A 15,440-nucleotide genomic window follows, 5' to 3' on the forward strand; every position below is an offset into this window, starting at 1 on the left:
GTCTGGCACCATTATACAAAATGAAGTCACAACAGAAGTCATCTCAGGGCACTATACAGAAAGATTCATATACAGTACATAAAAAGCAAGTTAACATTATTTATCTGAGGAGCAGACTGCTTTGAGTTTAACTTCATCTGATCTTGAGCAAGTACAAAGGCAACAGTGGAAAGGAAAAACTTCCTTTAAAAAAGAAGAAACCTCCAGCAGAACCAGGCTCAGGACAAGTGGCCATCTGCTACGACGGGCTGGTTTGAGAGGAACAGGAAGGAGGAACAGATACACAATGGCAGGTCGAGAATCAATATTAAGATATAGTATCAAATGAAAACTATTCAATTTTAACAATTCAGTTAAGGAAATGAGGTCAATTTGTCCTACAGTAGTCTGTAATATAAGATCTGTAATATAAGAGGAACTAGGTAACTAAGATCCTGACGTACATCAGGAGGAAAACCCCTGATGATACATTGATGAGTGAATGTCTCAGGCTGCAGCAGAAACCCAATGTGGAAGAGGAGCAACAAGATGAGCCATCATAGAAAGATAAGCCCCTGCATGGCATGTACCACCAGCAAATTGAGGAAGTGTCTGGCATCAAGAAATCCTACCAGTGGCTGGACAGTGCTGGACTGAAGCTCAGAGGCACAAATCATGTCAGCACAGGAACAGACTCTCAGCACCAAGAGCAAGAAAGACCTGGGTCTACCATACCAGACAAGACTCAAGATGCAAGCTGTGCAAAGATGCCCCTGAGACAGTCCAATACATATTAGCAGGATCCAGATTGGCAAAACATACAAAATGCCATAACCAAGTGGCTGGAAAAATACACAGGACCATCTGTGCTGAGTATGGACTGGAGGTCCCAGAGTCAAAGTGGGAGACATCACCAAGGGTGGTGGAGGATGGAAGGGCTAAGATACTGTGGAACTTCCAAATCCAGACTGACAAAATAGGTGATGGCTAACCAACTGGGCATTGTGGTGGTCGACAAGCAAGACAAGAAGACAGTGGTGATAAATATGGCAATCCCAAGTGGCTGTAGCATCAGGAAGAAGAAGTAAGAGAAGCTGGAGAAATACCAAGGGCTGAAAGAGGAAATACAGAAGTTGTTGAGAGTCAAAGCATCAGTAGTCCCAGTGGTCACTGGAGCACTTGGTGCTGTGACACCAAACTGGAAGAGTGGCTCCAACAGATCTGGATGTCACTATGGGAAGGTGATGTTTATAAGACTGAGTTTGTTGTGGCTCCTCGGACTGATGAAGTCTTTTGGATGAAAGACGAAATGTTTCAACAAAAAACGTCCAGAGGACCTGACATAACGTAATTGCCGGTCTATAGAGCGCACCAGAGTATAAGCTGCTCACACTTAATTTAATAAAACACAGTTTTGTACATAAATAAGCCACGTTTGTGTATAAGCCGCAAGTGTCTGAGTAACTGGGTTTCTTTTTCAGAAACAGATCATGTCTAATTCTGAATGCTAGGAAACACCTTGTAACTGTGACTTTCCTTCCCTCCATTGACTATGGTAACATTATTTACATGAACGCTCCTACAAGAACCCTGCAGATGTTGGATGTTGTCTATCATGGTGCACTAAGATTCATAACTGGCTGTGATTATCGTACCCACCACTGCACCCAGTATTCATTGGTTAACTGGACATCATTAACTTCACGCAGACTCTCTCACTGGTACATTTTCATCTTTAAATCACTTCTTGGTCTGTTGCCTTCATACATCTCCTCCTACATGTCTCTGCGTGAGTGCAGCTACAGCGTGCGCTCTCAGAACATTATTACCTGCAGTGTTCCCTCAATGAGGACTGAACTAGACAAAAGGGCCTTCTCCTACTCCGCTCCTGTTTCCTGGAATATCTTACTAAAACATCTGAAGCTCTCGACCTTGACCTCTCTAAGTGACTTCAAACATCTGTTAAGTTCATGGCAAAAACCAATGCAGACATGTTCCTGTTTTTAGCATTTTACATTGCTTTATAATGTAGCTGTTTTTGTTTCATTTTTATATTATTTCCTCTATTTACTTTTCCTTTTATATGCTTTTTAAAATTTTTCATTTACCCTTTATTTATCCAGGTAGTCTCATTGAGCCACGAGAACTTATTTTCAAGAGAGACCTGTTTAGGGAGCAGATGGTGGGGGTTAAGGGCCTTGCTCAGGGGCCCATGGTGGGGCCAATGAGGGTGGAGGGAGGCCGGTGTGGGTGTTTCACCTTTTCCACCCACATTTTGATGTTGACGTATCGGGAGTTGAACCTGCGACTTTCCGATCACAGGCCCATCTTATAACCTCTGCGCCACCACTCCCCCTCTGTCTGTATCTCATCTGTGTTTTTTGTTTAAAACAGGTCTCTCTTGTAAATGAGTCCTTGTGACTGAATGAAACTAACCTGCATAAATAAAGGATGAATGAATGTTTCTGTTGTTCAGTGTATTGTTTTGCACTATTAGTGACTAGCGGCTAGTCACTAATAGTGCAAAACAATACACTAGTAAGATATACGCTAGTCACTAGCGTATATCTTAGTTTATATCTTAGATCCTTAAATATAGTTTTATTAAATTCTTAATATTTTTGCTATTTTTGGGTGTAACTGGGACCTTGAGTACACAATTTTGTTCCACCTCATGTACCACGTGATGCGAATGACAATAAAGAACCTTGACCTTGACGTTGAGATCTCAGAAACAACCTCAGGTCTCTGCTCAGAAGAGCTCAGTTCGAACAGATACTGAACAGAACCCTCAAACTCCCAGGCCTCTGGTGGAGGACCTGAGTTTGAAGTGAAGTGGAACCACTCAAGCAGGAGACTAGGACAAGCTACAAGTTATTTTTATATGAAGCTGGGCACACCATTTCTTTCCACCCATCCATCATCTTATTCCTTTTTGGGTCGCGGGGGTCACTGGTGCCCATGTCCAGCTCACTGTGCAAGGGGCGGGGGACACCCTGGACAGATCTCCAGTCCATCACATGGACACATAGAGACAAACAACCATTCACTCTCTCACTCACACCTAGAGACAATTTAGAGTTACTAATCAGTCTAACATGCATGTTTTCAGTCTGTGGGAGGAAACTGGAGTACCTGGAGAAAACTTACTCAGCATGGAGAGATTATGCAAACTCCACCCAGAAAGGCCCCTGGACCGGGATTTGACACCAGGGTAACCTGCTCGCTGAGAGGCAGCAGCTCTACCAACTGATCCACCGTGCTGCGCCATTTCTTTCTTTTATTGATTAATCTATGTTTTGTAATGATTTCTCCTTTCTTCCCATCCATCCATCCATTTTCTTTACCCGCTTATTCCATTTTTGGGTCACGGGGGTCGCTGGTGCCCATGTCCAGCAATCACTGTGCGAGGAGCGGGGTACACCCTGGACGGGTCGCAAGTCCATCACAGGGCCACATAGAGACAAACGAGACAAACAACCATTCACTCTCTCACTCACACCTAGGGACAATTTAGAGTTACCAATCAGCCTAACATGCATGTTTTTGGTCTGTGGGAGGAAACCGGAGCACCCGGAGAAAACCCACGCATGCACGGAGAGAACATCAAACTCCACCCAGAAAGGCCCCTGGACCGGGATTTGACACCAGGGTAACCTGCTCGCTGAGAGGCAGCAGCTCTACCAACTGATCCACCGTGCTGCGCCATTTCTTTCTTTTATTGATTAATCTATGTTTTGTAATGATTTCTCCTTTCTTCCCAACATAATTTATTTTACCATCATCTTATTACTGTCTCCTCTATTTCATAATATCTGAGCTCATATTATTGTGCTGTGGTATCACAAGGCACAACATATTTAGGATAATTTAGGTACAAGACCACATAAAAGATTTCCTTGTTGGTCTATTTGTTCACTCCATGAACATTCATAAATCTAATTATGTTGCACATTTCCGCAGAAGTCAATGAATTACATTTACAAACTCTCATCAGCAGTGTTGAACAAGCCAATGGTTTTGTCAGTGTACCAATGTGCTAACATAATGTCAAAGTAGAAAGACATCAGCAATGATTTTAGTAAAGCAGCTCCTCAACCCTACAGAGGTCAGAAGGTCACTTCCAAACTACTTGAACTCCATCAGTCTATGGTGATACAACTATTTACAGGTATTCAAGACAGATGTCCATCTTCACAGGAGTGGACATCCCTGAAAATTCACCCCATGGTCAGACCATGCAAAGCTCAGAGAAACAGTGACAGTATATCATCACAAGCACCTCCTACCAGCTGTCAGACCATGAAGTATAGATGGAAGTACAAAGACAGCTGAAGCTTGGACCAAACTGAGTCGTGAAACAGGACGATCAGCTCAATACAGCAGCAACAGAATGACTGACAAGGAGTCAGTGTTGTCCACACCTCAACCTGCCTGAGAAGATCAGCGTTTAAATTAGTTTGTAAGACTCAGAGAACTGAAACACTGTAAACTAGAGTGGGTCAAATTCCCTTCATCGTGTGAGAAAAACGTGAAGATATAAAAAAGGTTAAATCATGTCATCTAGACAGTTTCTTTTAGGAAGAAACGTTTCGTCTTCCATCTGAAAGACTTCATCAGTCTGAGGCCTGCCAACCCAGATCTGTCTTATCAATAGCAGCTTGATGTGTTTCAAACCAAACTCCTCTTGAATTCCCAGAAACTGTTTTTAACACATGCAACCAGAGCCCATCTGTCCAAAACAATCAACCATCAGTGCATATCAATCAAAGGTTTTAGGCCAGATGACCAACTTGCTGCTCACAGAAACAGTCAGCTCAATCATCCAGGTAGATAAATCACAAAAAAAGTTAAATCATGACATGTGGATGGTCCCCTTGTTTTGCATGTGTTAAAAGTAAAACCAGTTTCTGGGAATTCAATGGGAGGTTGGTTTGAAACACATCAAGGAGGTGCTATTGATAAGACAGATCTGTGTTGGCAGGCCTCAGACTGATGAAGTCTTTCACATCAAACATTTCTCCCTAAAAGAAACTTGTCTAGATGACATGATTTAGCCTGTTTTGTATTTATCTACCTGGATGATAAATTATGTAAAATTAGTTTGTAGTTACGTTTCCCCAAATCTTTCTGCTTTTATCAGGTGAGATTATCCTTTGGTGGTACAACGTCCTTTATTGTATATTTAAATATCAATAGCCCTGCCACCTAAAAACACTATTTTCTACACATGAGGCACAGTATTATGTCTGCAACAGTACTTTGTTATTTTTCTTTCCGCTCTGTTAGGTACATTTCGTACAGTGCACTGTGTTCAGTCCTTCAGTTTTCAGGTCCAAGCCTGTAGAAGTCTGCCAACAACTCAAGCACATTTTCTATTTACTCCCCAAGTTTTACAACGTGATCCCTGCGGAACATGGAGGTCTGAGTTTGTACCGCCGTGGGTTAATGTGTAACAATTTCTTCACAAAGGGCTGGTTTCCAGTAAGCGCTGCAAGGCCTGCATTAAATGTGGAAACTCGAAGACTTCCTCCTTTTTCAAGGCGGGACCAGGAAAAGTCACATGCTGTTCTGGAGTGTTAGGATATTAATAAACTTCAAGCTATTTGTTCAATCTGATTAAAACGGAAAAACATAGGGAGGGTACCAAACTACAAGACTGCTCTGTAACAAAAAATCTTATTTTTACATTCATTTAGCGTTAAAATTCACTATTCTTTAGGGTGTTTAAAAACAAAAAAATGTACATTTACTTTCTCTTTCCTTTGGCAAAAGTGGAATTTCCAGAGCTGCAGCAGAAAGCAGCAGCAGGTCACAAAGAGGGCGTGTGAGGGGAAGATGACACCAGAGAGAAGAAAACAGCAGGAGGAGGTCGTCTTCCTGTGTCACTGCCGGCAGCAGCACCGTTAGCTCTGTCTCGCTGCTTCTACTGTCCTGAGAGGCCAAACCTTCTTGTCTTTGGTTTAAAAAATACACCGAGGTAAGTTTAAAATGTCATGTTTTTATACTTTGACACTTTATGTAAAACTTTTTGTAAGACAGGAAAACTTGCTCACTTCACTTTCTCTTTAAAGGCTTTGTGTCTTCAGAGTTTCATCTCTTCTGGTCTGGACTGGTTTCATCAGAACTATTGTTGATGATGAGCGTGTCTCAGACCCTGGAGACAGAGGAGGACCTCCTGTCTTGTCTCCACATCAAGATGTACCACCCGCAGCAGAGTTCTAGAGGTCTTTATGGGTCCCTCCCTTTGGGAACCAGGAGACGACACTCAGCCGAGGATCCCCTCAGACTGGGTCGAGACTCTGGGTCCTGCACCTACGCTCTACTGGACCCCCGGGTGTCCCGCAAACAGCTGTGTCTGTCTGCACACCGCTCGGCCCAGAGTCCAGACCTGCTGTTCTCCGTCCAGAACCTGAGTCAGAGAGGGAGGCTGTCCGTGAACAGCTCGGCGCTGGACTACCTGGAGAGGATGGACCTGCCAGACAAGGCTCTGGTCCGGTTCGGGGAGTACGAGATGCTGATCGTCCGCGAGTCTGGGGAGGCCAAGGGTAATTTTGAGGTGCAGTTTGAGGTTCTGGCAGCGCCTCCGTCCAGAGAGACGTGCACGTGTGTGCCTGGTCTGGGACCAGTGATGGACACGGGCCTGATGGTCAGAGAACTTGGACCCCAGGAGACCGACGACACCCTGATCTGTTACTCATAACCAAGTATCGCTTCTTAGACACACACCTGTCAGAACTACACACTGCTGAGCTCCACTTCAAACAGCTGTGGTCACATCTGCAGTGACGTCACAGATCCATGTGGCACTTTGTTACTTTCATGTATAACTAAACTACACTAGAATGATGACTTGTATTAAAATGACTTCCTAAAGTTATATGTTACAATCTATTTTACAATCTCACAATCGATTTTGATTCAGCAAATTAATAATTTTGTGCAACAGCTTTAACGTTCCACTTCAGATATTATAATTCACTCCAATATTCAAAGATCTCTCGGGTTTATCTGTTGTTAAACTGAGCATCTTAAAAATATCCCTCTTTCCTTACACTGTTATGTTGCCTCCTGATGCTACAGCTGTTTAAAATATTGCTTTACCCTATAATGGCAAAGTGGAAAAAAAAAAAAACCTAATCCATAAGACAAAACTCCATTCCAGACACTTGGAAAACAGCCTTTGTTCTTCCTTTGCTGAAGGGAGGTGACCCCACCTCACTGAACAACTATCAACCAATCTTTAAACTCTGCATTTTAGCCAAGGTTCTAGAAAAACTGATAAACTCTCAAACCAAAAATTATCTGGACTCATTTAACATCTTACCTCCACATCAATCTGGTTTCAGGGAACAACACAGCACAACCACTGCTTCACTGAAGGTTCTTAATGACGTTGTTGAAGCACTGGATGCTAAGGATAAGCAGTTAAACAAGGTGGTTGATTTTTCTCCAGGAACATGAATGGACATAAAGGGACTTCCAGAGGTTTTTTTCATTCAACATACAGGTTAATCCCATTGAGCCTCGAGGCCTCATTTACAAGAGAGACCTGATTTCAACAAAGAATGATGAAAACAATGGACAACAGCAACAACAATAGACGGTTATAAAATGGCAGAAATATTTTTATTTTTTTAACAAATAGGATGGCTAAAAAAAGTAACAAAACAGCTAGATTATAAGGCGAATGTAGAAAACTAAAAACAGGAACATGTCTGCATTGTTTTGTTTTTCATGAACTTAACAGATTCTTAAAGACACTTAGAGAGGTCAAGGTCGAGAGCTTCAAATCTTTTTGTAAGATATTCCAGGAAACAGGAGCAAAGTAGGAGAAGGCCCTCTTGCCTAGTTCAGTCCTCATTGAGGGGACACTGCAGGTAATAATGTCCTGAGAGCGCACGCTGTAGCTGCACTCATGCAGAGACATGTAGGAGGAGATGTATGAAGGCAACAGACCAAGAAGTGATTTAAAGATGAAAATGTACCAGTGAGAGAGTCTGCGTGAAGTTAATGATGTCCAGTTAACCAGTGAATACAGGGTGCAGTGGTGGGTACGATAATCACAGCCAGTTATGAATCTTAGTGCACCATGATAGACAGCATCCAACATCTGCATGGTTCTTGTAGGAGTGTTCATGTAAATGATGTCACCGTAATCAATGGAGGGAAGGAAAGTCACAGATACAAGGTGTTTCCTAGCATTCAGAGTTAGACATGATCTGTTTCTGAAAAAGAAACCCAGTTTAACTTTCAGTTTCTTTACCAAGTTTTCCACATGGAGCTTAAAAGAGAGATGTGAGTCGACCAAGATACCCAAATATTTATAGGAATCAACAAACTCAATGGGGACACCATTTGAGGATGAAATCAGAGGAAGAACTGCTGGGACCGACTTTTTATTTGAAAAAGCATCCCTTTGGTTTTGTCGGCATTTAAGACAAGTTTGAGGTGGAACAAATCTGTCTGGATGTTGTTGAATGCAGATTTCAAAAGCTGGAAAGCCTTATCAACTGTTTTAGCTCAACAATAAACAACGGTGTCATCAGCATAGAAATGTAAGGATGCATCAGGGATGTTTTGATCTACATTACCTATGTAGATTGTAAAGAGGGTGGGTCCTAAGATTGAGCCTTGTGGTACACCATTGTTGACTGTTAAATAACTGGAGGAAGTACCATTATGTTGAACACATTGCCTCCGATCTGAGAGATGGTTAGAGAACCAACCGATTGTGTGTTCGGAGAAACCAGTTTCTGAGAGTTTATGACACAAGATGTTATGATCCACAGTGTCAAAAGCTTTAGACAGGTCTAAGAAAAGTGCAGCACAATAAGGGTGCATTCACACCAGCCCTGTTTAGTCCGCTTTAATCAAACTCTAGCTCGATTTCCTAGAAAGTCCGGTTCGTTTGGGGAGGTGTGAACATGCCATCGAACTCTGTCACGGAACAGAAAGGTGAATTCTGGCCCGGGCTAAAACCTAGGTCTCGGTCCGGTAGAAGAGAACTCCAGCGCAGTTCGTGTACAGCGTGAATGTAAACAGACCGGGTCCCGCTCCACAAGCAGGAAGTGGAGTACAGCGCAGGGCAAACAAACACACATTTCTCTAAACATCCATCCATCATCCATTATCGTTTACCCGCTTCATCCATTCTGGGTCACGGGGGTCGCCGGTGCCCATGTCCAGCAATCACTGTGCGAGGGGCGGGGTACACCCTGGACGGGTCGCAAGTCCATCACAGGGCCACATAGAGACAAACGAGACAAACAACCATTCACTCACAACTAGGGACAATTTAGAGTTACCAATCAGTCTAACATGCATGTTTTTGGTCTGTGGGAGGAAACCGGAGTACCTGGAGAAAACCCACACATGCACGGAGAGAACATGCAAACTCCACCCAGAAAGGCCCCAGGACCGGGATTTGAACCAGGGACCTGCTCGCTGAGAGGCAGCAGCTCTACCGGTTGCGCCACCGTGCTGCCTCTGCTTAAACATACTACATAAAATAAAATTATTTCTACTAAAAACTAGTCTGTGTTTTAGAAATTCTTGAATTAAAAATATCTAAATTAACTGACCTATTTAAGATTTTTTATTTATTTATCCACATTTCACAAAAAAAAAATCAATAAAATATTTATTTTACAGCTATTTTGTGGGGGAGGGGAGAAGGCATTCTCCGCCATTTGTATGCTCAAAATAATTTATTTTAATTTTTTTTTATAATTTCTTAAAAACTCTAATCCGGTGTTTTGTGAAGACCTCCAGCCCACCAGACCCTTCAGATCTAGTAGCCGAAAATTACGGGCGTTTTCAATGAAACTTACACAGTTTGCTTGCTTGGTGGCTTTTTTATTATTATTATATTATTATAATTATTTTCTTTATATTTTTACATTCTACCTGAGGTAGAAACGCTACTTTCTAAATCGTTTATACGAGTGAGCTGCAGGAGCACAGTACACCCATTAACGGCGGCCTGCGATGGGAATAAACCAACAGCAGTCAGCCGCGGCGCCTCTGATGCTGCAGGCTGCATGCATGTGAAACCGCTTTTTACTACTAAACGTTTACTTTGTCACATTACAAGTGTGCTTTTGCTCTTTACATTCAAACTAAAACAATTTTGTCAGACAAGATGAGAGGAGGCAGTGTAGTCTACATTTTTCTAGTGGGTATACTGTACTTAAAAACCAAAGGACACCAACGTAATCGTAAATTTATTTTGATTTTAAGCATATTGAACATTTCCAAATTTCTCTGATGTTGTTCTCTGATATTTAAACAAATGTACAACAAACTTTGTACAACAGTTGGCTTTGTATTAAACATGTTTTAAACAGTATCAAAGCAAAACATGTTCAAGTATTAAATAAGTGTAGAATTATACAATAATTTGCTGGATAAGCGAATGTAATAAGTGCTGCATTTGTACACATCGTTTATGAATGTCTATTGTTGTCTTTGTTGTCTAGTGTTGTCATCACTCTTTGTTAGAATCAGGTCTCTCTTGTAAATGAGTCTCTGAGGCTCAATGGGACTAACCTGTATAAATAAAGAGAGAGAGCATCCAGGTGTGCAGTGGAGAACATCCTGTGCTCCAGCATCAACGTGTGGCATGGAGGCTGCACAGCTGCAGAAAGAAAAGCTCTGCAGAGAGTGGTGAAGGCTGCACAGAAGACTGTTGGAGTCAGTCTCCCCACCATCACAGACATCTACACCTCTAGATGCAGGAAGAGGGCCACCTGCATCATGAAGGACCCCACTCACCCAGCACACACAGTTTTTGCCCCACTCCCCTCTGGAAGGAGGTTGAGGAGCATTAAGTGTAGAACCACTAGACTGAGGAACAGCTTCTACCCTGAGGCTGTTAAACTCATGAATCTCTAACCAGAATAATCACTGTGAAAAATCACATCGTGTTGCTGCTGATCTGTTTCATGTTGCTGCTGATCTGTTTCATGTTTATGTGTTCATGCGTTTTCATCTGCTCACACAGACTCATGTTCGTGCTGCTGTTAGACGTAATGTTTTTATGCTATTAATGCTTAGTGTATTTTTAGTTGATGTTTTTCTTAGTTTATATCTTAGAAGTTATCATTGTTTTTCTTTCACATTTTATTGTTGGATGTAACTGGGACCCTGTGTACATAATTTCGTTCCACCACATGTACCACATGAATGACAATAAAGAATCTCTGACTCTGACTCTCTAAAGGTTGAATGAATGAAAAATACAGATAGATTGTTACAGAAGCATTTAAGTGCCGTTTAACGTATCAGTGACATGTGTCCAATGATATGTTACATATCGCTGGGCACTTTTAAGTGGGTATACTGAAATTTTTAAGCTTTTTCTAGTGGGTATATTCCGTATGCCCGCGTATCGTGTAGACGACTGAGAGGTGGAACTGGCAGCGACCTCCGGAGTCAAGGTCGGCCTGACGCATGAGCGGACTAAGGGCCCCATGGCCACTAAGGAGCCCCTTAAGTGGAATTTATTTTTATTTTTTTAGTGATGATTGATTTCTACATGATTCTATTACACACATTTTCAAAAACAAAACAATAATATATATATATATATGTAACCAGTTGGTTTATTAGTTTCTAAATAGTGTTTATGTAAAAGTCGTTGTAAATTCCCACCCATGTTGGGCCCATGAACGCACCTAGCCCCAGGTCGTTTCCCCACCTCCAGGAGAGAAGTTGTAGATTGAGAGGAGCAGCTTCTTCTGCAGAAAGGTACATTTTAAACTCTGATAAAGTTGTTAAATCTTAACAAAAACAGCATTACCCTGTCTGAAGTTTATATGGGCTCAGTTTTTATAACATATTAGTTTCAGTGCACGAGCGAGGAATCCTTGATAAAATCAACTTTGTTAGGAAAAATCAACCACTCAGTAACAAGTCATGCACAATTTATAGCTTGTTAGGATTATTTACTGAGCCCGACAATAGTCTGAAACAAGTAACTGACCCAAAGACAACTCACATAGAAACAACATTAATCACAGAACAGAGACAGCCACTAGATGCATTTCTAACGCTGCCTATGACACTTGTGATTTTGTTTTTACCAACACACATGTAATGTGCGTGTATATGTGTGTGTATTAAAACCTTATGATTAATCGAGCATTTCATGTAATTGGTATAGCAACTCAGATTTTAGAAGAATATAATGCAATATTCTGTTATAGTTTACACTGTATAGTTTTTACTTACTGTAAAATTAAAAATACTCAGTGTTAAATAATGTTTTCTCCTTTACCTTCAGGAAAGCGTCCACCAGTTACACTGTATTTCTGCTAGAAGCTCTGGGTCAGCTGGTGATAAGATGAGAAGACTCAGTGGGATTTATAGCTGAATAGTTGTTTTGTGTAGGTGTGAGTTAGACTTTAATTAAAATTAATTGTTCTTATTCAGACTGTTGACATCACCATCAAAAGAGAAGCTGTCCTTAAAGCTCTGATGATCTACCTAGGTGAACCTGTGGAGCATCTTTTGAAAGAACACCAGGTAAGAAGATATGATGCACTAACACGAGCAACATCCACAGACCTTTTGAGTTTGAATGCAACATTGCACTTATCCTTGTTATAGACTTTTTATTTTTGTCTATTTAATTTGGGCTCAAACTGAAGTAACAGCATGCCAGAGTGGAAGAAACAAATACATTTTTTGACGACTCTTTGATCTTTATTGTAGCACCTACATTCATTTTAACTGAGAACTCTTGTTGTAATGTAGCCGGTAAACTGTCCAGTGTTTCAGAAGAAAGTAAAGAGACTGTTTAGACTGTTGTGCAGGAGAATGACCAACTGCATCTGGAAACCATGGCGATCTGTCACTGGGAGAGAGGATCCTTTCCATCCACCTAAAGACATCAAGATAATCATCGATGGAACACAGGTCCTGAATGAACTGTCCTATTGTTGCAGCTGTTGTCATGCTCTTCAGGCTCATACTCAACCTAAAATATCCCCAGAAATCTCCAGTACACTCTTGGTGTACGACACACTTGAAAAACACAAGGTGTTTTTAAGCCAAGGGGCTGGACCTTCTCCACCTATACGTCTGAAAGTTACTGACGATAATTCCTACTGAAATAATTCTAACTGTATTATTTAGGAACATAATTTCCCCTGACCATTCTGAAAAGGAGACATTAGCTGATTTTGTTTGAGGAAGAATATCTAATTGCCCTTTCACCCCATTTAGGGATATATGTTGCAAAGTTGAGTTATTTGTAATTTCATGGAGTAAGATCTTTGAGTTTCAGAGAATTTAGTTTGATTCTCTTCACCAGGTTTGACAAGGACAAAATGTACCCATTCCAAAGTCTGATAGCTAAACTGCAGACATATTTTGGCTGTTGTTTTTTCTTTTGTTACTTTTAGTACCACTAGATCGCATGTGTCAAACTCGAGGCCCATGGGCCAAATCCAGCCCGCCATAACATTTCTGTGGCTCTCTACACCCTAGAGGTCCACAGAGACAGAACTTCAAGATAAAAGTTCTGTGCTTCAATTTTACTTTATCAGTCAAATCAAATCAGTTTTTTTATGTTTATAATGCCAAATTACTCAAACATGAAATATTAAATTTTTAGAAGTAATCATCAAATGCAGAGAAAGTTATATTTTACCAGTTTGTCAATAGGTCGTTTTATCAATACTATATTATATAATAGTTTATGTTAGGTGGGTGAATGATCTGATCATCTGACTGGTGATTGCAGTAATCCACATTATTAGCAGAAATAAAGGACCCCAAACTAAATTTTGCTTAGGGCCCCATGGAGGCTTGGGGCCGGCCCTGAGTTCCACATTGTCAGAACAAATTCTGCAAATGAAAAATAAAAACATACAAAAATACGTAAACACATGGCGCATTTTCCCCATACAGTCTTCTATGGGTTAACTGTGTGACTATAAAAACAACATTTCACATTTGTATATAATATTCAGACCTTTAACACTAGAGTTCAGCTCAAGTTCTTCCTGTTTTCCTCCATCACTGCTGAGATGTTTCTTGATCGGAGTCCATGCGGTGAAGTTAATTATCTGGACCTCGTTTAAAAAGGCACACACCTCCCTAAAGAAAGTCTGACGATCAGAACCAAGCTACGAGGTCAAAGGAACTTCGTACAGGGCTCAGAGACAGGATTGTTGTGAGGCACAGATACCTTTGGGGAAGATTACAAAGACATTTTGTGTTGCACTGATGGTTTCCAGGAGCTCCACGATTCTCAAATGGAAGGTTTCGTATAACCAAGTCTTCCACCAGCTGGTCACACCGCAGCCTCTCCTCAGAGAGAAGCACCTGAAAGCTGCTCCATGTCTGATGAAACCAAAAGTGAAACGTTTGGCCGCTATTCTAAACAATATGTCTGGAATGTACCAGGCACGGCTCATCTCCTGCCTAAAGCCCTACCCCACAGTGAAGCATGGTGGTGGCAGCATCATGCTGCGGGGGTTCAGCAGCAGAGACTGAGAAGCTGTTAAGGTTGAGAAAGTTGAATAGAGCCAAACGCTAAACTATCCTCAAGGAAAACGTGTTCCTCAGGACTTCAGACGGGATCGAACGTTCACATTCCAACATGACCCAAAGCGTAGACACACACATGCACTGGTACTATTTATCCACAATGTGTCCAAAAAACTCGGATCAACTGCTGACTTCTCATCTTACAATTAGCAGTTTGAAAAAAGACTAAAAGAAGAAAAGACACTTAGAATTTGATCTCCATCTTGTAGGCAGATGTTGGACTCATCCAATGTCCAAAAACCCCCTGAAACTTCAAATTCCTGAAAGCCAAGCAAAGGGGAGTGCACGTGAATAAAAAAACATGTTTGTGTTCCTGATGAGACACTTGTAACAAGATACTCATAGCGGCTCAGACCACAGCAGGCAGATGATGTAACCTAGCCGAAGAGATAATAAAACCGTGTCACTCAGATAACTTGGGTGTTTAACAGAAACCTGCCTTTGACCCGAGCTGAGCGAATACGCCTGAAGAGTTCCTCCCAAAGGACATACTGCTAAGGAATTTCCACTCTAGCATGAACCAGCTGGTCTTCGCTTGTAGTAAAAAACTGAAGAGGTAAAAACTTAGACTCCCTTTGATGAGTTCCTCTCAAACAGTCATAAATAAACCAACAGCTTAAGAACAACTTCAAAGTTGAATAATAAACCCTCAACAGAATATGAAATAAAGATATTTTATTTTTGATTACTGTACAAGACTACTGTATCAGATTAATAAAACACTGATAATAATCAAAATGCCAATATTTAGGTCACATTCAACACAAAAATATGTCAAAATATCCATGTATCTGAAAAAGGAAAAGTTTTGAACTGTAGTCCATTATAACAGACCTGATCAGCTCTGTGGACAAACCTGGACCCCAGGACAACTAAAGACCTGATCACCTCTGTGGACCAAC

The 15,440-nt window shown here is 41.3% G+C and overlaps 2 protein-coding genes across 3 annotated transcripts in view; one reads left to right on the forward strand and one right to left on the reverse strand.

Moving 5' to 3' along the window:
* The window catches only part of LOC119408214 (RNA-binding protein 4.1), a 32,286-nt gene that overhangs the window by 5,346 nt on the left and 11,500 nt on the right, over positions 1-15,440 (reverse strand). The gene's annotated exons all lie outside the window — the stretch shown is intronic.
* On the forward strand, positions 6,095-6,815 carry LOC119408245 (TRAF-interacting protein with FHA domain-containing protein A). The gene has a single exon (XM_037675063.1). It carries the CDS (start codon positions 6,116-6,118, stop codon positions 6,680-6,682), a length of 567 nt encoding a protein of 188 aa, XP_037530991.1. The 5' UTR covers positions 6,095-6,115; the 3' UTR covers positions 6,683-6,815.

The sequence above is a fragment of the Nematolebias whitei genome, chromosome 1 (genome assembly GCF_014905685.2).
Source record: "Nematolebias whitei isolate Nwh7 chromosome 1, NemWhi1, whole genome shotgun sequence".
Taxonomy (NCBI): Eukaryota; Metazoa; Chordata; class Actinopteri; order Cyprinodontiformes; family Rivulidae; genus Nematolebias; species Nematolebias whitei.